Raw genomic sequence first — 22897 nt, forward strand, 5'->3', positions numbered from 1 at the left:
ACCGAAATGAAAGGTTTTTAAATAAAAATTTCCCAGTATTGTTGTTTATTTTCAACAATTTTTATGCGTGACCATGCACTGCAGTTTTTGAATAATAAGCGCTTTGTCAAGCAAATTCTTCTCTGAATAATTTTATTTAAATCATTCAAAGCAGTTATTCTTCTCTGAATTATTCTAAATTTTAGATATAATTATACTAGTCGATGTCTACTTCATGTAAGTTTCCTTATCAGGCTATTGGTGGCTGTCTTCGTGCGTCTGGTCGACGCATCATTCGACGAAAAAGTTTCTTAAAAGCTTCCCTGTACGTTTGGTCAAGACAGACATAGATTATGGGATTGCACAGACTGTTGAATAGTGGAAGTGTCTCTGCTATATTAAGAAATACGTGAGTCCCATACTTTATTCGAGAAAAGATAATACGTTGATTTTTATGGTAAAAATAAATCAATATCCAAGTAAACAAAGGACCCCAGCAAAGTAAGAAAACTCCAACGACAACCAGCAGCATTCTGATCACTTTCATATCTCGTAGTAATGCAGTTCGTTGGTTCTGATTGTCGATTGTTTCACCCAGTTTCCCATTCATGAGCATCTTGTTTCGCTTATGAACGACATGGAAAATGCGTGCGTACATAATAATGATTATTACAGCGGGTGAAAAAAACGTACTTATTGTTAAAAAAAGGTAGAATATTGGGGACTTGATCATGAAGCCTAGTGTCCAAGTGCAAAGGCCAGACCCGGTGGCCAATATTCCGGTGCTTCCTGAGTAAGGAGTCGCAGAGTAAGTCGCAAAAACCGTTGAAATGAGAACAATGGCGAAAATGATCTTTATTGATCTGGAAGTGGTCATCCGTGATTTGTACAGAAGTGGTTTGCTGATTTTGAGATATCGGTCAAAACTAATAAATGTCAGCGAGTAAATAGATGTTGTTAAAGCAAAGACGTCCATCCACACCATAAAACGACACAGATGAATCGACATATTATCTCGGTCACTGCTCGTGTATCCTAGGTCAAATTGATAAGCGAAGAATGGAGCCAGAAATAAACCAACTAGAAGATCTGCGACAGACAGTAAAGCGATAAAATACTTATTTGGTTGATGAAGACGTTTTTCTTTCCATGTCACAATCAACACCAAAGCATTTCCCAGAACAGTGAAGATGGCGATTAAAATTAATGAAATCATTCGACTTAAACGTAGTCGTTTTAGAAAATCTATGGAATTCAGCTTATCACTACCTGTCCACCTCTCAGTGGGATTTGTCAGATAACTCACAGTGATATTGTCACTCCACTCCATCATAGTTGAAATTTTAAACCTGAAGGAAATAAATGAAATATTTTGCTCATGGTATTAACGTTTTTAAAACCTGATCGATGGACTACGGCAAGCGAGCGTCGTTTACGTTCCTCGTTGACATAAGGTAGCTTAATATAAATGCAGTTTTCCAGGACATCAGTTTCTTGTTTGTTTGTTGTGTAGTGCTGACTTCTTTTCGACTAACTTTTACACTATTTTCACCACCCGGTTCTGCTTCTTACAAATTTAGAAGTTCATTTGAACTGTTCTCAAGATGTTACGGGTCTTATAGGGCTATTGGATATTGTTGTTTTGCGCTTATATGCGTGCGTGACCAATTATCAATCAGCTAAGATAAGGTTTTGATATATAATAGGCTTTTGCAGAAACAGTTGGCAAAGTATCGTGTAGCAAATAAAACGTTGAAGCTCGTGTTGTACCTTTAGGCTATATTGGTAAGCTGATACATTCACCCCAAAATTAGTCAAATACGAAAGCTTGTTTGCAAATTATATTTTCTGGATTCCGAATTTATTGTGCAGCCAGACTAAGAAACGCCAACGGTGACAAACAAAACAATAAAACTTTTCATTCGTTGTATAGGCCTATACTAAAATTCACTTTACCTGGTTTTTAGAAAAACAAACAAAGTATATTGGACGTAGGATTCAGTCCGTAGATATCGATATTGGCTGTGTCCTGTGCTACTAAACACCGCAGAAATTGGTGTTTATAAAGTTTCAACCAAACAATCTAACTACTGGTCACAATTGAGCATTTCTGTGTCGCTATCAAAGAGAAAACTATATTGAATAAGTTAAAAATCTGGTTATTAAGAATTACAGTTCTTACCGTTAAATTCCGCGGTGTCATGCTACTATAGGATTCTACACCGCTGCTAATTGGTAACGGTCCATTGGCTACTATAGTGTCTACAACTCGAGTAAAACAGAGAATAAATCAAATTTACCTTTAGAAATGATTATGCTCTAACTTCTGACTTCAGTTCAACCAATTGCCCTCAGTTTTGCTTCTCACAAATTCAGAAGCTCAAGTGACTGTTCTCAAGATCACAGCGTCTTTATATGAATATCGCTTGTATTATTGCGTGACCGGTTATGGCAGCTGATGTCAGCTTGATAAGGTTTTAAAGGTTCTTTGACATACTGAAAATATTATAAATTCGTTTAGATTTTAAATATTTATCTATTTCATATGCCTTAGTTTAAAAGACTACGGGACACTTAATAAAAACGAAAATGATTTAATTATATAACTAAAGTCATTTCAACGTTCACTACTTTACTTTTTACTACGTGTTGAATATTCGCTGAAAGTTTATTATTTTTTACGTATACTGATTACAAAATTATTATTCAAAATTCTGACTTCTGATTGGTCGAGCGGTCCCTACGTGATAACGGTCAAAGAAACATTAGTTTCATCATGCAACAAAAGTTGTATGGGATCTATGATTTACATCATTAGACAAGACGACCGAGGAATGGATGTCCATCTCCGCTTACCATAATTAATTATTTTTTTTAAATCATAAGTGATGTGTACTAAATAATGCGAGTGTTCTAAGTTTGTTTCTACCTGACAAATATTTTTAAAATGTATCTTGAATATTTTTAATTACATTGGCAGGCTAAGTGTTTTCGCGCAGTTGTTATAATTACATGAGAAAATTTTCTTTAGCACAAACCATTTGCAAATCTTTCACCTTTGACGCCAAATTGAAGGGCTACTCGTATATATATTATACATGCATGACATGACAGCCATGCATCGAAAATTCATTTATAGGACTTTATAAATTAATGCGGAATTTACGAACTTTTTTGCCCATTTTAGTGGCTAAAATGAAAGAAGGCACAGCAAACAAGGTTTATAAAATCGACCAAGTATGCAATGATTGTTTTCTATATATTGTAATACGCAAGAATATTTTTCGTTAGCAACGACTGTACCAAAAGAGGGTGCAGAAAAATCGATCGTGTTTACTCTATACGTATGCAACAAATTTGCTTTTATTCACCTTTGAACGTATATATACGTTGGTCCTTTCTCTCTGTGGACTTCAGTTCGACAAACTCTTATAAATATATATAGTTTCGGCTTGAAATTCAGACTCTTCCTTCTGGACTTCTGCAAACTTTCAAAATGATTAATTTCAAAACAGTATACGTGTCTTTTAATTAAAAAAGTTTGACTTTATTTAATTTAAGTAATTAAGCTTGTAGGTACACCACGTAAGTATATATTACTGCAAAGCTTTTGGTCCATTAACCCAGGCCTTCATCATGCAATGCAATTACCTGAATACACATTCACACGTCACTTAAATATCACGTTAGTCGTCATTTGTTAGCTCGCGCCATTAATTCAACAGTTTCACTTACCAAATGATTATAAAAATAATCGATAATTACTTATCGATTGTCACCATGCAAACGTACAAGAATATTGTTTAATTTAACTTAATAATTTTATACCTTGGTAAATATTTTCATAAGATCATAGTGCTATTATTGGGTGACTAATCAATATCTTAGTCGATCGAGTTATTTTAATGTCCTCTCCTTTTTAACCAGTTTCGACAAATAAAATAAAAAGGAGGGTAATTGGTGACCCAGCGTGAGTTCATATATTTCTTTTAAGGCCGGACCCGATCCCCCAGCGCGATGCGATTTTAACGAATTTTTCAAAACCTAATTTTCCCGTTGGCTAATCGCGTCCAGTGTATGTGTGTACCTTAAGTGCACGACTGCATCGAACAAATAACTACACCTGGTGTTTTCTACAAATTGTAGATTCGAAAAGCTAGTATATACGTAGCCTATATTTATTTCTCCATAGGAAGAAATTCACTAGGCATTTTGAAGATGAGCAATTGATTGACTGCTTTTAATTACAAACAGATGTTCGCTTCAGACCGAAATTAACAGCGCTGACATAAATTTTCTAGAATTGGGTTAGTCAATTATCCAGAATTAAAAGCTAAACTAGATTATGGTCATTTAAATTTACTTTATCACTAGTTATCTTAACCAGAAATTTATGTTAACTATACAATTGACTGGGACATGCTTAGTTATCAATTAAGGTACATTGACCCCAATGAATATATCTCTTTCTTCGACAAAATTTGACAAACCATGCAACCTGCCGCTTTTAAGAGATGCATTACAATTCAGTATGAATCAACTTAGGATCAGAAATTTACTAAAGACACATTACTCCAAGATAAATCGCCAGCTGCTCGTTTCCAAAGATCTTAATGCTTTCCCGTATGTATTGTTATGATTGCTTTCGAGGGTTTTCTTTCCGATCACTTATAAGTACATAAACATCCATGCCAAAATTTAGAAAAATTCAACAATTTTAGCCTATAATAAAAAAGCGCCAGCAAGCAGGATCATAAAAAAATTTTCGGTGTATTTTACATGCACATGCATGAGGTATATCGATCCATACTCTTTACTCTTTTTGCAATTTATATTCATAAAATAAACTCAGTATTTAAAACGAAAACAAAATAATTTTCAATATTTTCCGGAATTTATATCTGTCTTATGTCACAATAGAACACCAGTCGATTATAAAGAAAAGTATAGAGTAATGGACCGCCCAAAGTGTTAAAAGCCAGTGTTCCATTTCATCGGAAGTGATGTATAATGTATATCCTGCATGGGTGTCAGGTGTAGCCTGAAAGCCACGAGTATTGAACATTTTTTGACACCACTGAATACAGAATGCATGTCTTGGGACTATATTTAGCTGGACTTTTATTGACACTATTGAATTTTTTATAGATTATTTTGTAAATTTATACATTGTAGTAAATACATAGAATACACAATAACACTCTCATTTATCATGCATTTATTTAAACTTAATCGCTTTAAACTTTAAACGCTAATTAATTAAATGAAGATATTCAGTTTCAGCTATTTTACAAACAAGAGGAGAAATACATGCATGAAAGTTAAAACATGCCAAATGCTAAATGAAGTCTAGAATACTTAGTTCTATATTCATGGGATGAATTCCGAGCAGATGTTTTCTTTAGAACGAAATTGAGAGTGTTGGAAATACGGAATATTTTTAATTTCCGTACACGCGAAGGTTGGTGGAATCATCCAGCATTCAAAGCTAGAAGCCTAGATTTAGATGCATGGTTATTGTAAAGTTACTTTATCAAAGTCAGACGTTTATGTTAACTCTAACGGACTGGGACATGATTAGTTTTAATGCAATTCAATTCTCATACACCAGATCCCAATGAAAATCTCTTTCTTCGCCAAAATTTAACGAACCTTGCAACCTTCTGATATTCAAAAATACATTAATCCTGCAGTAGGCTATTAAAGCATATTGCTCCAAGCCAGCTGCAGTTGGTGTTTTTGGCGCACGTAGATATATTGGCTTTGGAGGGTTTCCTCTCAGACCACTCGAGTATATAAACATTGTCAATAAATTCAGCCGACTTTAAGTAAACCGAAATTAAAAAAACGCGACCAAACAGATCATATAACAATTTTTCATTCAGTTTGTTGGGGTTTTTTACATGCAGTTGAATCATGTCCATACTCTTTGTAAAAATAGTCCAGCATGAAATTTTTCAGAATACTCGCATATAACCGTGGAGGAAAACCAACCGAAAATTTACAATGAAAAAATCCGCGGTCCAAAATTTGTTTATGTATTCGATAACTAAGTATTCGATAACTAAGAGTTTTTCGATAATAGGGCCATAGAGTAGGCTAAGAAGAATAGGCTGAATATTTTGTAATTTTAGATATACACTAATCTATGTTTATTTCACGTAAGTTTTGTCATCAGACTCTAGAGCAAGGGATTGGTAACTTTATAATTATATATTGGTGGCTGTTGTCTTCGTACGTTTGGTCGACACATATTCGACCGAAAAAATGCTTGAAAGCCTCTCTGTAGGCTTGGTCAAAACAGACATAGTTTATTGGATTGCACAGACTGTTATAATTATAATGGAAGTGTTTGCATGTGCTACAGCAAAAAGTATACATTCGCGATTTGTATGAAAGTGGACAGCAATTAATGCAAATTTCCGTAGCGTTCAAAACTTATAGCATCTCTTTTTTCTTTTGGCATTAGAAATCTGCAAACAATTGAGGAATCTTGTCTTCTGGCGAGGTAATCGCGATCGCACAGTCGAGGAGGGAACAGTGATAGTTCTAATCGCGTCAGAAAATACGGATGAATCATTGATGAAGATTGTTATTATCTCTTAGGGAGCTTCAGCAATTCGTTGCACAATTCTTGTTTTGAATGAGTTATACGTACAAGAAAGTTTAGAAAGCATATTCGTAGTTTATAGCAACTGAATGTGTGGCGTAGTTTCGAGTATAGGAACAAATATTTTAATTTTAGAATTTTGCCGGTTTCGCGCGCCGTATGTCTGTGAATGTATAACAAGAGACATAGAAAATTGGGTGAAAAGTTGTTCTCCTAGAAATACGTCCTGGAAATTCATGATGAGCTATAAAGTGGGAGGGGAACAGAGACAACAGAACACATGAACGAAAAAGCATACCGGCAAAAACTTTTAGCCTGCAGTTTATCAGCATTAGACAAGTTTTCCTGCCAAAGTTGTTAACATGCAGCTGTCAAAAATATTGAATAAATACTGTTGAATCTAAATAACACGAGACAGTAGTGTTCGCGATGGGAAACAAAACCTTGCTCATGGAACTCAACAACCTGATCATTTTTAGGCGTTGATTTTATTTTCAAGGAGGCTATAAATGATTTTACCTTTATTCACTTTTCGGTATTTTCTCGCAATTCTCGGTGTTAATTTGGTTAACTCCGTGGTTCTTCTCTCTTACAAACTTAGAATTTCAAATGACCGTTCTCAAGAGGGTTCGTGTCTTTTAACGAACAAACGGCGTCATTGGGTTTTGCCTATATTGGGCGACCAATCAGACCCCTGACGCGGTAACTGGGATGTACATTAACATTATAATAGGTTGAACATGATGTTAAGAATTATATTTTGAGCCCACGTTTGTCTTTATCTATCGAAGCCGATTAAAATTTCTATATGGTTTTGTCTTGTTTCGCATTTCCGCTTCTTGAAACGTTGATGTCTTGTGTCTCGTCATCGACGTGACGTTATGACGTATCGCGTGCATGAAAAAAGTCGTATCCTAGACTATGACGCCATGTACTCGTTGGACGTGACGAATTCACGCAAGACGTTTATCCAATCAGAGGCTGCATGTGAATTATTTTATTATTTTACTACAACACTTTCTAAAGGCTTGGAAAACCAAGTAAGTTAAATTATTATGGCTATTGGATTACGTGAGAAGTGTCAAACCTCATAGTTGCAATTTAAAAATTCTTCTTCACTCGAAGAAGTAATTTTGTAGTCTTCCGTGGCGGACTCTCTTGACCGCTCACAACTGACCGGAAAAATCAAGCGGTGAATTTCGACGAATCGAAATATTTTGCTTAATTAAAAACCGATCATTTTCACTCCACACATAGATAAAAATATCCGTGTTGATTTTAATTAGATGCAAGCACTCACAGTGGGCTTGCGGATTGTTTTGTTGGATCCAATTCACCTCTGATGGATGTTTTATAGTCTGCTCTCTTGTAGTCAATGCAGCAACGCACCGAATGCTCTGCATGTAACAAATTGCTCGTGGTGTTTTTGCGAATTATTGATTTAAAAATCTAGCATTATTAAATATTTAAATCATAGTTATGAAATTTTTTTTATAAAATCGGAAATCATTCTAAGCTAACTAGATATATAGTTATATGGAAATTTTACTTCATCACAACCCTTTCCAATTGTCGGTTCTTTTGTGCACATACTTATGAAGAATTTGGAGGGCTTTCTTTCAGAACACTTCATTACATAAACATCGGCGGCAAAATTTAGCAAACTTTAAAATTTTAGTCTAAATTAAAAAAGCGAGAGCAAACAGATCTTTAAAAAAAATAATTTTCGGTGTTTTTACATGGAGATGAACACCTGTATTCAAAAAGCTCACTTGCACTCACACTAAAGGCTAGTTTCCACTCAGGAAAATTTGCTTTGTCGGTGAGTTCTCAGGCGGCGTTTATACAAAGGAAACTTTCCTGTCCTGTCCGATCCAAAGAAGAATTTTCCTGAGTGGAAACTAGCTTTAATAGAGTGTGACATAAATATTTAGTTATGCTGGTTCTGAAAGTTCTTTCTGAATAAATGAAAAGATTTAGGATAAAACACTGAAAATTAAGCGCCTATTCGTCTGGAAATACCGTCATGGAAACGTTATGAGAAGTTTAAGATCTCCTACTCAATGAGTTTGAGTGCGAGTGAGCTTTTAGAATACAGGCGGAAGTACATCGATCCATACTCTTTGACTGCACAAAAAGACGGAAGTCATATAATTATGCTAAAACACTTAGTCGCCTCAGACTCGGTGACTACAGTGATTAAAATTCGCCTAAAACTCGGTGATTACATTTGCTAAAAATGTTAGTATTGCATGTGGTACGCATTGTATAGGTAAAACGAAGGGTAGGGTCACAGCTCCTCGCAAGAATGATTATCATTGGCTGAACTTTACAATACATTTCTGTTTCAACCTATAGCGTAGCTTCGTTCTTTAGAAATCATAGAAAAGCATTATCCAAATGGACGAAAGCTTTCGAGCACTGCGACATGTCTCAAAACGAAAACAATTTTTTTTCAAATTTTTTCCCAGAATTTATCTATTTTATCTCATAATGGATCGCCTTTCAATAAGAGAAAGTAAACCAATGGACAACTAAAACCCTTCTAAGTCAGGGTTCCATTTCATCGGAAGTGATCCTTCTGATATCAGGTATTTTTGCAGCCCACGAAAAGTTTTCAGATATCACTGAATACAGAGTGTCTAGATCTTGCGCTATATACCTATATGTTAAGCCTGGACCAGGTCTAGGACAAGTCTAGGTAATATGTGCCATGTTCACATTGTCTTCCTTGTTGGAATATCGGATAGCCAAAGTATTGATATCGGATGGGCAAAGTATTTTGACAAAATAGTTGGAAAGAGACCAAAAACACGCCGAAAAGTGGTAATGCTATAACTATGTATCCTATACAAATCACACTATTAAGTTCAAAATTTGTCAAGACTATAGGCCTATAGGTAAAGCCTGTTCACATATACCAAAATCGGGTCTTATACAGTCATTGCCCCAAGTAAGGTCCAGGCCTGGTCTAGGCCAGATAAACAACGTTCACATCTAGGCCTAGGCCTGGTCCAGCCCAGGTCAAAGTACGTACTGTAAACGCGGCTTTATTTACCGCCGGCTTCGGTCCTGATGCAAAAAAACTGTGCCCGAGGTCTCGAAATTGACTTTATCAAACACAAAAAATACAGCAAATTTAATGAATCAGCTATAAAAACCATAAATTTGGCAAGCCATTTTAGAATTTTAATATGTAAACAATTCCTTATATAAGAATATCCTAGTCAGGAAACAGCCGATGAAATGGCAAATATTGTTACCATAGCAATTAAATCACGACAAACGATTAAAAAAACAACGTATTGACAGGCGAAAAAAGGGGTAAAAAACCCAAACTTTATTTCTAACAGATTTTTAGCCAATCAGATTGCTTCATTTACACAGTGAAAAAATACATATATATTAATGAATTTTTTCACATATTTTGTAAATTTATACATTGTAGTAAATGCATAGCATACCCAATAACACTGTCATATCATTGATTTATTTGAACTTTTCGCTATGTTAAGGTGGGGGTCTACCTGAAACTGCTTCAAAAACTCGATTTTGGGATTTTGGTGGAAATGGCTTCTCAAACATCTAAATAATGTTGTTAGATTATTTCTTGTGCGATATCTTTACAATAAATCCGGCAGAAAGCGTTTTAAACAATAGCACTAATTTTTTAAATTCTGTTGTCATGGCAACGGGAGTAACCATCCATAGTTTTACTCTGTTTTACCACTCTCAATTTTGTCCTTACCCTCCCAAAATACAAAAATACAATGCAGGCTCGCTTTTAAAGGCATTTAACAGCGGTTGCTGGTTTAGACCATGCGTTTGTTGCGCATATTCATTGCTGAAATTCAGTGTGCTCAAACTCGAATGTTCTCTGTTGACAAAAATTGCAAAAATCATCCATTGTTTCATCAGTTTTTTTAAAATATGGTTGGAAAGAAACTGAGAAGTACTTATAGAAAGAAAAGAAAGGGTAAGGCTTTCTCTGGGTCGCCAGCGTGGTCAAAAAACAAGGATGAAACCGTTCGTGAAAGAGTTGACAACAGCAACGAAATTCCATCAACTAGCACCAGTACTGAAGACAGTTCAGAGCAACTATCTACCCCCGTTGGAGCATGTAGACATAAGCTCAGTGATCGAGGTTTTTCTACTGATTATTCCGACTTATTTAGTGGTGATGATGGTGAAAACGACGAGTTGATAGGAAAGAGTTACAGAATTGTTGATATAAATGTTTTGCTATCTACACTGTGAGAGGTTCATAAATGTCACAATTTCTATGTTCTTTAAATCATACCTTTTCTACATTGCAATGGAATTGTATTATTTTTCTCCCATTTTGATATTGAAATATTTTTTATTTGGGATTTAACTAATGTTACAGTGTCAGTGTTTAGTAATATAATCTTGGAAATTATTGATTGTGTATACTGGCGCTCCATTTTAGGTCAACTGACTCTCACAGAAAATATTAATGCACGGGCTGGTCTGATGTCAGATTTCAAGATTGAATGTTCTTCCTGCGATGATTCAACCAAATTGAAAACATCAGCATTGACTGTCGACAAAGGCCGCTCATTTGATGTGAACAGACGAGCGGTGTACCATTCCCTTGAAACTGGTGGTGGCTACGAGTCATTGTCATCATTTTGTAGTATCATGAACATGCCATGTATGTAAAAACAGGCCTACTACCAGCAAGTTGATATAATCTTGGAAGCACAAGAAACTGAAGCTCAGGCAGAAATAATAAAAGCTGGGGAAAAGCTAAAAGATCTTCTCAATGCAGAGAATGATAACAAGCCTGATTCAGATGAAGAGATAAACCAGGAAGGTAATAGCATTGTTGATGTCACCGTTAGTTTTGATGGGACATGGGCAAAAAGAGGATTCACTTCACTTTTTGGGGTTTTCTTTGTCATGTCTGTTGATACTGGAGAGGTATTGGATTACCATATTCTCTCCAAGTTTTGTCAAAAGTGTTCGAAGAAGAAGAGTAAATGCAAAGATGACTTAGAAGAATTTGAGACTTAGAAAGTGAACCATATTGTCTATGGAGAATGTGATATTAACTTTGAAGCTGCCAAATAAAAGTTCTATGGAATAGATCTATTGAAAAGCACAACAAGAGGTATAAATTTATGGTATCTGATGGTGATAGCAAAGCCTTTAGTGCTGTAGAGGATACTTACGAAGGTTGAAAAGGTTGACTGTGTTGGTCATGTCCAAAAAATAATGGAGAAACACTTATTAAAATTGAAGAGCACTACCAAGGGAAAGTTAGAGACTGGGAAAACAATTGGAGGATAAGGTAGATTGACTGAGGCGAAAATAAAGCAGCTTCAAAGATACTATGGCCTTGCTATCCGGCAAAATGTTTTGAAAAAACTAAATTCCACTAACTCTGAAGTTCAGGTGGCTGTTCATACAATGAAAAAAAAACATTATTGCAACACTCAGCCACAATGTTAAAGCAAAAAGTTTAGCAGCTCAACACCGCTACTGCCCACCAGGAGCAGATTCTTGGTGTAAATGGCAGCAGGATGAGACCACAGGAACAAAGACATTTAAACATGAGAATTTGTTGCCACCAATTTTCCTTGAAGTTTTGCGGCCAGTGTTCATGACACAGATTGAAACAAATTTTCTTAGTAGGTGTGTAAGAGGTGCAACCCAAAACAGAAATGAATGCATTAAGGTGGCTCCCTACAATTTTTTAAAATATTGAAAACTTGTGGTTTTGATTTAAAATTTTAGCACGAGATTTCTTGCTAAGGAAAAGAAATTTCCCAGATATATTAACCAACATTCTAACAGTCAGAATTTGCCCATAACATGACGTCATTATCGTTGTTATGGTAACAATGGCGATTCAACATGGCCGACATTTTACTTGAAAACAAGCTCGGTTACCCCAATTTTTTATTTCATAAAAAGTTTTCTTACCAAAAAATAGAAAATTTGAACAAGTTAAAAAAAATTCTATAGAGCCAAAATTATCAAAAATTAAAAAACGTGATTTTTCGTTATAGAAATTTTTTGGCTCTATAGAATTTTTTTAAACTTGCTCAAATTTCCCATTTTTTTGTAAGAAAACTTTTTATAGAATAAAAAATTGCGGTAACCGAACTTGTTTTCGAGTAAAATGCGTGAATAGGCAAAATGACGGCCATATTGAATCGCCATTGTTACCATAACAACGATAATGACGTCATGCTTATGGACAATTTTCGACTGTTAGAATGTTGGTTAATATATCTGGAAATTTCATTTCGTTTAGCAAGAAATTTCCTGCCAAAAATTTCAATCTAAATCATTAGTTTTCAATATTCGTAAAACTGTAGCGAGCCACCTTAACTCTTTAGTTTGGATTCGTGGTCCAAAACATAAATTTCATTGGGAAAAAAATAGTACAGTTTGCGGTTGCATCAGCGGTTTGCCACTACCATGGTGGTGCTGCTAGTAGACAAAAAGTTATGGAAAGACTTTTTACACCAGCTGGCAAACATACAGAAAAGGCTTGCAGTACTAAAGACAGAAAGAGAGTGGCAAAGTCAGACCTGCAAGTATCAGAAAAAATTAAACGGCGTCGCGAGGGGATACAGCAAATGAGAGTGCAGAGGGAGGAAGCTTTACGAGAGGCAGAAGGAGTGACCTATGAGGCAGGAGGATTTAAGATCGCTATTTTTTATTCAGAGACAAGTACTAGAAACTTGAACTACAACAAGGTACAAATGTATTGTATATTTATATGTTTACCCACTGTTTTTAAATACCAAAACTTTAAAGCCAATTTCCCGAAACTTTTCCTTTTCCGCATTTGAGAAAAGATATCTCAACAACAATCTAACCAATTTTGCTGAAATTTTCAGTGATGGCAGAGCTCAACTAGATAAGTGAAATGAGAGATAGAATTTGGTATAGGGTGTATTCCTACCATTTGAGAGACAAAAAACTTTTAAAATTTCAATGATTTATTTAGCCAATACTTTGGGCCGATGTTGTATAAAAACGTTTTGCAATATCAAAAAACCTATCGCTCATTTGAATCTACTTACAGTGTAATCCATAAAAAGCTTATTGGAGTAAAATTCAGTTACATCCATGAAGAGCTATCTTTTCTCAAGCATAAGCTTATTTTCGAGAAGCATGATTATCTTTGAAAGCATATTATAGATGTAAATAATTAAGGTATGGGAATAAAATTATTATATTTAAAATCCTTGTTTCAAAAGCTTTCTGGTGATATATAGTTTTATGCAGTTAGAAGTAATAGATGGCGAGCAATAATGCTTGCCAACCGGAACATTTCGAAATCTCCTATTTCAGGTAGACCCCCACCAAGATATTCAGCTATTTTCGATATTTTAGTCGAGAAATACATGACACAACGTGCGAATACTATAATTATCTGCTATATATAAATCTATAGAAAGAATCCCGAGCTGATATCCTCTTTAGAACGAAACGGAGAGGGTTGGAAATACACGGAATATTTTTAATTTGCTTACAGACACAGGCTCTTGGAATCATTTAGAATTCAAAACTAACATATAGATATAGGGCATAACCGGTTGGCGACTCCGAGTGGCATCATCACAATGTTCATTTCATAACAAGATGGTTATTGTAGTCTTCATATAAATCGAAAGTTTATGTTTACTTTGATTGACTGAGACATACCTAATTTTAAATTGCTGCTATCGATCAAAGCTTTTGTTAACTAGCTAACGGTCGAGATAAATAGACCGAAAGCTTAACAAAGAAAAACCTGATAGCCAAAAAGAAAATAGCATTGTTGTTGATTTTCTAAGATTTTTTATTTTATATATTATTACAGCAGTTCTTAAATAATAAGCGCATATATAATCTACATTTAGAACAGGTGGGGGTAAATGAGTTATCATTTTTGGCACTTCACTCGATGCAGGTAGATTCTAGCAGTTTAAAGGGCCGGAGGACATATACAGGGTGTTTCAAAAAAAACGCAACCACTTAAATATGCAAGAACATTAATACAGCTCTAAAGCGCAATAGATAAGCACCTCTGGGAATTGAAAATGGCTTTTAATCCTTCATTTAAAATGCTAAAAGCATTTTAGCTGAACTATGGTGTAAACGGGAACAATATTAATATTCTTGCATATTTAAGTGGTTGCGTTTTTTTTTAAACACCCTGTATAGTTGACTCATTTTTCCATCAACTGTTCCTGGCTCGAATTTGAAGTGTGTATAATTCCACTCGATATTAAGACCCTTGGATTAGCTAAATTCTAGTTAACTCAGAAATACATGCATGTACATGACTCTGTTTAGCCAATTATTTCCCTAACTATAATTAAAACTTATAAAAACTAGTCTTTTGTACAACTGGCCCCAGCACGCAAATGGAAAAATGACAAAGTTAATAAAGTTCTCTCTCGAATTTCATCGCGACCATGGTATAAATTTACATCAGAATCATAATCATGATTAACCCTTAGTTCTTTACAATACCAGGCTTCTTTTTCTTAAAAATTTTAAATTTTTTATATGTATACAAATCTATGTTTACTTTATGTAAGTTTCCTCATACGGCTCTCAGGGGTCGTAACTCTAATGGTGGCTGTTGTCTTCGTGCGTCTGGTCGACATGTCATTCGACGGAAGATACGTTTGAAGGCTTCTTGGTAGGTTTGGTCAAGACAGACATAGATTATTGAGTTGCAGAGACTGTTGAATAATGGAAGTATTTTTGTTATATAAATAAATACAAACATCCTGTAAAAAACGCTTATTGAAATGTTACCCAAATCAATAATATTGAGATAATATATCAATGTCAGAGTAAACAAAGGACCCCAGCAAAGAAAGAAAACTCCAACGACAACCAGCAGCATTCTGATCACTTTCAGATCTCGTCGTAATGCACTTCGTTGGTTCTGATTGTTTATTGTTTCACCCAGTTCACCATTGACGAGGATTTTGTTTCGTTTATGAGCGATATGAAAAATTAGACCGTACATAATAACGATGACTAGAACGGGTAGAAAAAACGTACTTATTGTTAGAAAAACGTAAAATATTGCGGATTTATTGAATTCAGCGTCCCAACTGCAAGGGCCAACCCCGGTGCCCAAAATTCCAAAGCTTCCTGAACGAGGAGTTGCAGAGTAAGTCGCAAAAACCGTTGAAATGAGAAAAATGACGGAAATTATCTTTATTGATCTGGAAGTGGTCATTCGTAATTTGTACAGAAGAGGTTTGCTGATTTTGAGATATCGATCAAAGCTAATAGTTGTCAGCGAGTAAATAGATGTCGCTAACGCAAAGGTGTCCATCCACACCATAAAACGACACAGATGAATCGACATATTATCTCGGCCACTGCTCGTGTATTCCAGGTCTGATTGATAAGCGAAGAATGGCCCCACAAATAAACCAATGAGCAGATCAGCGAGAGCAAGAAAGGCAATAAAATATTTATTTGGTTGATGAAGACGTCTTTCCTTCCATGTGACGATCAACACCAAAGTATTTCCCAGTATTATGAGGATGGTGAAAAAAATTGCCAAATTTCTCATGTTCAAATGGAGTCGCTTCTGAAAAGCTTTAAATTCCAACCACTCATTAACTTCTAACATCTCTGCTCGATTTGTATGATTACTTGAAGCAGTGATATTTTTTGACAACTCCATTATGTAAACCTTAAGTTATTTCTAGAAGTACATGAAAAAAATTTATTGTTTTGAATCTACAAAATATCATGAAGACAGCATGGGAACATGCAAACGTACAATAACAAAAGCGGATCCTACATGCCCCTACATTCTTTTTGGAAAAGCAGGTCCCATGAGCTGTGTCTTATAATATGATGTGCCGGCTGCGTTTCGTTGTACTTTAACATGAAAACGATCTAGAGCAGTTGAAAATGAGCCTTCCGTTGGAATTATGATTGCATGAAGCGAATGCCATAAAGTGGCAAAAAAGAATGTTATCGAGAACAAAAACTCCGATCTTTGCCTGTCTGTGAAGCTGGGTTATCTTATAAGGCATGGAATATTGTGAACATTTATATTCTTTTACTCATTGTATAGTACTCCATTGATTTAAATGCTATATAGCCCAGGCAACTATACAGCACCATTGAATATTGATTTATTGTGTGAAAAATTGCAATCAGGTGTTCATAGGGTTTTTTAAAAACTGTGATATAGTAACGCTTACTACCTCACTTTTAAAAGTAAAATAGTGAGTTAAGTTTTTGTTGATATGACAGAATCGAATATTTTTTTGAATATATAAATTGAACTATGCATTAACCGTTTGCGCCAATTGCTGCTTATCAATTCCTTGCGTTTTAAAAATGTTTTATTAGTTTTCTGCATGGTTAATTGTTGTCATATTAGATCAGTTTGCACTATGCTCACGACAGAGCTTGCCAAAAAAACAACGACGAGAACGTGTTCGCTTAGCATGCAATGGATATCGCGAATACAGTACAGTACAGAAATAACCTAACTCTGCGGTTACGATTCGGTTGCGGCTAGCTTGGACAACCGCAAGGGAAAAAATATCTTCACAGTGGCCGTTCGCTTGCGAATGAAATGTTTTGAACGGCTGAGAACGACAACACGATAACCAAATCGAAGAAATGTTAGGAAATGTCTGTTAGACGGAGTAAGGTCGAGGTTAAACCTCACCGCTGTTCGACTTCGGTCTGATCTCGGTTCAAACGCCATCACCGAGGTTTGACCTAGCTTAACCGCGGTTTTTTAGATTATTTCTGGACAATACTGTAGTTCAGTTAAATGAATACATGATATGACAATTTTATATAGTGGTCGGGGTATACTAAATGAATACGAGACATGACAGTGTCGTTGGGTATACGGGAGCATGTAGTTTATTTTTATACGAGTTTGATACGTCGTTTGTATACGAGTTTGATACGAGTTTATACGATATATTTTATATATATATATATATATAATTATATATATATACATATATATATATATATATATATATATATATATATATATATAATTATATATATATACAGGGTGTCCCAAAAAAAACGCAACCACTTAAATATGCAAGAATATTAATATTGTTCGGGTTTGCACCATAGTTCAGCTAAAATGACTTTTAGCATTGTAAATGAAGGATTAAGAGCCATTTTCAATTTCCAGAGGTGCTTATCTATTGCGCTTTAGAGCTGTATCAATGTTTTGCATATTCAATTAAGTGTTTGCTTTTTTTTTGGGACACCCTGTATAGTGTACCTATATGCAATAACACATAACACATGCATTTACTTATCAAAACATTGTTCCAAGTTTATCTCTACATGACGAATTCCCCTTTTATAGCATTTAAGAATATCATTAGGAGAAATTCAATATTTGAATCCAAAAGGCAATCTATAGCTAAATGGTAGCTCGAACCACTTTTAGCGCGCGTTTTTGGACTTGATAAACGCGAAATTTACGAATTTACGAATTATCGACCGTAGAAAAACAAGTTCCAGAAAGATCGTATTTGTTCTATATTGCTACGTACGCAATTTCACCTTCATGCACGTTTGAATGTATGGTCCTTCCTTTCCCTGGACTTCAGTGCGACAGAGTCTTCTTATAAATAAATACCTAGGTTCGGTTTGAAACTCAGGCTCTTCCTGTATTTAGACTTTCAAATGACTGATCTCACAGCCGAACACGTCTTTTAATAAAAAACTCTGACTTATATTTAACATAATATATACCCGGGTCAATATTTTCATAAGATGTATACCTACATGATTGGATGAAACGTCAATATCACAGTTCTAGACCTGCGATCAGATAACAAGGTTTTGTGAAGAGTTTTTTCCTAATGTTCTTTCCTTTTAAAGCAAAACAAAATAATAAAGAAAATTTTTCAACCAAATAAATTAAACGATGCATTTCTTACTACGTTGTCTAACACTGCCATATTTGCTGACCTGCTGAGCTTGCTGTTCTAGATATTGGCAATCGTTCGATTAATTCTTGTGGATGGAAAGCTCGAACAGTTGCAACTCGAAACGGTTGCATAAAATTATTGGCTAAAAATTTTCTCGTTGTGTGTTAAAGCAAACCAATATTTAGGTGTAGTTTAGATGTTAAATTTTCGTCGCGTCGAATAAATTTGAGAAAATAGTAAACGAGATAAGAGCCATTAACATTCATTATCACCTCATTATTATCTCATGAATATATATTAAACGCTGCCTTAATTACATTGGACACAGCGAACATGTTACGTTTAAAGCAGGCCTAAGATGAGACTTAAGTGAAGTTTGTATGACATGTTAACATGAACGATAAAATCTACAAATAAGTTTCTAACGTCAGCCAAGAAAAGCGAAATGAAATGAGCCCGATTCTCAAAAGTTCCGACGGTGAATTAATTGTCGGTTGTCGATGACATTTTAAATAATAAATGTAAATCACTTTGTAATTTGGGCAAATAATAAATTCGATTTTGAAATTTGAAAAACGTTTTATTCAGAATAACAAAGAACTTCATTTGTTAGAGATCACCGACAATGGACAGCGACGATGACGTAATCACAGGTGATTTGCGACGTAATCACAGGTGATTTCAATTTTCATCTTGACTGTGCCTCTGATAACAATGCTAATACGTTTATTGAACTCTTGGACACTTTTGGACTATGTCAACATGTAAATGTGCCAACTCACTCCTCTGGTCATACACTGGACCTTATTATCACACGATCGTGTCTGGATATCAAAGTAACTGAACCTACTACCACCACATTTCTCTCGGATCACTTGTTCGTTGAATGTAAACTAGATGTCCCTCGACCCAATTTATCAGTAAAAGAACTTCGTTTTCGTAAGTTAAAACAGATAAACTTGAACTCTCTTAAAGGTGATATTTTGTCGTCCGAATTATATTCTAGGACAACCTGGCAGGATATTAATGAGTTGGCTAATTGCTATGACACCACCCTTATGCGAATATTGGAAAAACATGCTCCGCTTAAATGTAAGACCATGGTTGTTAGGCCCAAAGTACCCTGGTTCAGCGATAACCTTAAGAAGCTCAAGCGGAAGCGAAGAAAATTGGAACGAATCATGTTAAGAACTCAATGTTCATGTGACAAAGAGGCATATCGCACAGTGCGTGACGAGTATTCATCCTTACTGAATGAAAGTAAAAGATCCTATTATGCTGATTTGATTGAAGATTGTGCAGGGGATTCGAAAAAACTTTTTCGAGTAATCGATATGATATCGAAAAAGCGTCAATCTAATCTACTACCACCTCATGATGATCCTTTTGTCTTGGCTAATCAGTTTGGAGAATATTTTTTTCGGAAGATTGAACTTATTAAAACAGAAATCGACAGTATCGTTACTGAGACTCCTGTTGTTGAGTACCCACAGCATGTTCCTAAGCTTGAGGCTTTCTCCCCCCTTTCTGACGAAGATGTACACAGAATTATTATGAACTCATCTAATGCCACTTGTCAGCTTGACCCTATTCCAACATCACTTGTAAAGTCATGTTCTGATGCTCTTGTTCCAGTCATTACCAAAATGGTGAATTTGTCTCTAGAAGATTGTGTCGTACCCGATAGATGGAAAATTGGCCTTGTTTTACCTTCGTTGAAAAAGCAGAATCTTGACCTGGTGTTTTGTAATTTTAGACCTGTGAGTAATTTACCATTTGTCTCCAAAATTGCTGAAAACGCAGTGTTGCCAGACATGTTAGATCACTGCTCAACTAACTCACTTATGCCATCACATCAGTCGTCTTATCGGAAATTTCACTCCACTGAGACTGCTTTGTTGAAAGTCCATAATGATATTCTCCTGAACATGGACCAACAAGAGATTACATTACTTGTTCTTTTAGACCTTAGCGCTGCGTTTGATACTATTGACCACACTATTCTGTTGAAAACCTTGGAATCCGACTGGAATAGTGGGGAATGCCCAGAATTGGATTGCTTCCTTTTTGTTAGGAAGAGAACAACGTATTGTTGTTGATCAAGTTCAATCAGATGGTCGTGGTTTAACCTCTGGTGTTCCTCAGGGCAGTTGCTTGGGTCCAGTGCTTTTTTTACTCTACACTTCAGGAATATTTAAAATTGTTTCAAAACATCTCCCTTCTGCTCACGGCTTTGCTGACGATACCCAATTATACCTTTCATTTAAACCAACGTCTTCATCCTCCCAGTTGGATGCTATTCGACTAATGGAAGAATGTATAGCTGAAGTTCGAGCCTGGTTAATTGGACACCAACTGCTAATTAATGACACAAAGACTGAGTTTCTGATTATTGGTTCGAGACAGCAGCTGTCTAAGGTGACCGCTAACTCCATCAAGGTTGGAGAATCCATGATTATGCCGATATCATCTGTGCGTAACCTCGGTACTTGGTTCGATAATCAAATGTCAATGAGTGTCCACGTTGGGAAAGTTTGTAGCAAGGCATTCCACATCCTCGTCCCCAGGGCCTAGCTCCGTTGCTCTCCACATAGGCCCTGAGGTATTATTTCAGACAAAATTTGTTCAAAAACCAACAAGTTTAACCACGGCCAGGTTACTAAGTTCAAAAACAAAATCCAAGATGGCCGCACGTCAGGCAAGTATGAATATGCATGAGGTCGATTTGGATGTAAATATTGACGATGTCGATGAATTCGAACTGTGCGATGATAAAAGTACTAACGAGGTAAGATATTCGTCGAAGACATGTCTTCAATCCCACTTCTAGGGATTTAAAGGTTGTTCTGGGGTAGTCAATAGTGTATAATTTGTACGGATAATAATGTATGGGGAATGTATATATTGTACAAAACAGTACATTGTAACATTTTAGTGTGTGATAATAGCAATCTGATCAATGGATTTGGCTTGGGTCAAACGTCAAACTTTTCATGCACCAAACATAATGCAAATAAAATGAAACAAAAAACTTAGCTTGTTATCATTAGGTTTGATGCATGAAAAGTTTGACGTTTGACCTGGCCTTTGCATTTGAAATAATTACTACAGCATAATGAAGGCCATAACCTAAATTCAGTAGTTATACAAAACGTCTAAAATCTAAATGTCTAAAAGCAGCTTATAAACTGCGATAACTGCACAATTTCAAGCTGAAGTAAATTATATCTTCGGTAAGATTGCAATTACCAACATTCAAAACCATCTTGTTGGGTGCATGTTAATATGCCTATGTTCCATCACTAGGTTCCTTTACTGTTTGGCTATGTAGCCACATCGATATAATGCTGCAAACTTAAGGCTAAATTCAATGTCGAAGTGTTTATATGTAGGTCAGTAGGTGCAGTGTATGGTGGAGAGCCAGTGGCCATGTATTTCAATAGTTTCAGGGCTGGTATTCTATGGTTGTACTAAATATGTGTTGCATAAAGTGGCCCCTTTAAATAGTAAACATGTATTGCACAGTTGCGCTTACAAGGGCATTCTATTATCATGTTGAAACATGGTCACATTACAGACAACTGCAATTATTTTAAAATGCCTTAAATATAAATGTCAAAGGTATTAATTTGTATCTTTGAAAATTTAAGTGTTTTAGAATTCTACCAGTACCAAGCTTGCCACACAGACTTGTTCTGCATATGAAAAGTGTTGCTGTTTATGGCCGAAATGTCAGATCTAGAAAGTTTGTGGTGGGATGAATAATAATTCTTTGAAAAGAATTTGGTCTGCTTGATCAACAATCACAGTGGAATATAGGTGAAAGAAATCAGTTCCATCCATATCAAATCTCCTCCTTGAATCATATCCACTCCTCGAATCATATCCACACATGGCATTTTCAAAACCCTATGACCATTACCTTACATCTGGTTCAGTCACGAAGTAATTACCGGTACGGCTAAAACTGGAAAAGGAAGAGAATAGTCCAATTACAAAGATAGACAAAGACATTTTATATTGAGAAAATGTGGCCTAAGTTAGGATAGACTTTTCTAGGATAGACAAAATTTTTCAATTTGATAACTGGACCCCTTCCTGTGCCACCGTTTTTACTTCATAGCCCTGATCACTTTTCAAGTAGTCTGTCACTTACCTAGTGTTAATAATATATAAAGAAAATAATAAATGAATAATATTTATTAACGCACCAACAAACACGTACTGTAACAGTTTATCAGTGATGTACGATATGAATAATCAGGTACATGGAGTTATGCTCCAAAACAATGTTATTTTAAAAAAATAATTATAATTTTTTTAAATTTTTTATTAAGCGTGTAGTGGACTTAATTCGTACACAGAAATGTTATAAGTTCGT

The 22897-nt window shown here is 35.5% G+C and overlaps 1 protein-coding gene, 1 long non-coding RNA gene and 2 pseudogenes across 3 annotated transcripts; 3 read left to right on the plus strand and 1 right to left on the minus strand.

Moving 5' to 3' along the window:
• Positions 1-167: 167 nt before the first annotated feature.
• On the minus strand, positions 168-7162 carry LOC114530083 (tyramine/octopamine receptor-like). 2 transcript variants are annotated; one of them, XM_028551670.1, is made up of 4 exons: positions 7109-7162; positions 2280-2475; positions 1936-2097; positions 168-1328 (listed from the first exon to the last, which is right to left on the minus strand). In XM_028551670.1, exon 4 carries the CDS (start codon positions 1310-1312, stop codon positions 230-232), a length of 1083 nt encoding a protein of 360 aa, XP_028407471.1. In that variant the 5' UTR covers positions 1313-1328; positions 1936-2097; positions 2280-2475; positions 7109-7162; the 3' UTR covers positions 168-229. The 2 variants fall into 2 exon arrangements, with proteins under 2 accessions (XP_028407471.1, XP_028407470.1); XM_028551669.1 differs by lacking the exon at positions 7109-7162 and adding an exon at positions 3351-3430.
• Positions 7163-10519: 3357 nt separating this feature from the next.
• LOC114530039 lies at positions 10520-11793 on the plus strand (annotated as a pseudogene).
• Positions 11794-11827: 34 nt separating this feature from the next.
• LOC114530040 lies at positions 11828-15516 on the plus strand (annotated as a pseudogene).
• Positions 15517-21130: 5614 nt separating this feature from the next.
• LOC114530102 lies at positions 21131-22848 on the plus strand. Its single transcript, XR_003687743.1, has 2 exons — positions 21131-21304; positions 22167-22848. It is a non-coding gene; the product is annotated as an uncharacterized LOC114530102 (long non-coding RNA).
• The last annotated feature ends 49 nt before the right edge of the window (positions 22849-22897 follow it).

This window comes from Dendronephthya gigantea, unplaced genomic scaffold (genome assembly GCF_004324835.1).
Source record: "Dendronephthya gigantea isolate DGI-Jeju-01 unplaced genomic scaffold, DenGig_1.0 000059F, whole genome shotgun sequence".
Taxonomy (NCBI): domain Eukaryota; kingdom Metazoa; phylum Cnidaria; class Anthozoa; order Malacalcyonacea; family Nephtheidae; genus Dendronephthya; species Dendronephthya gigantea.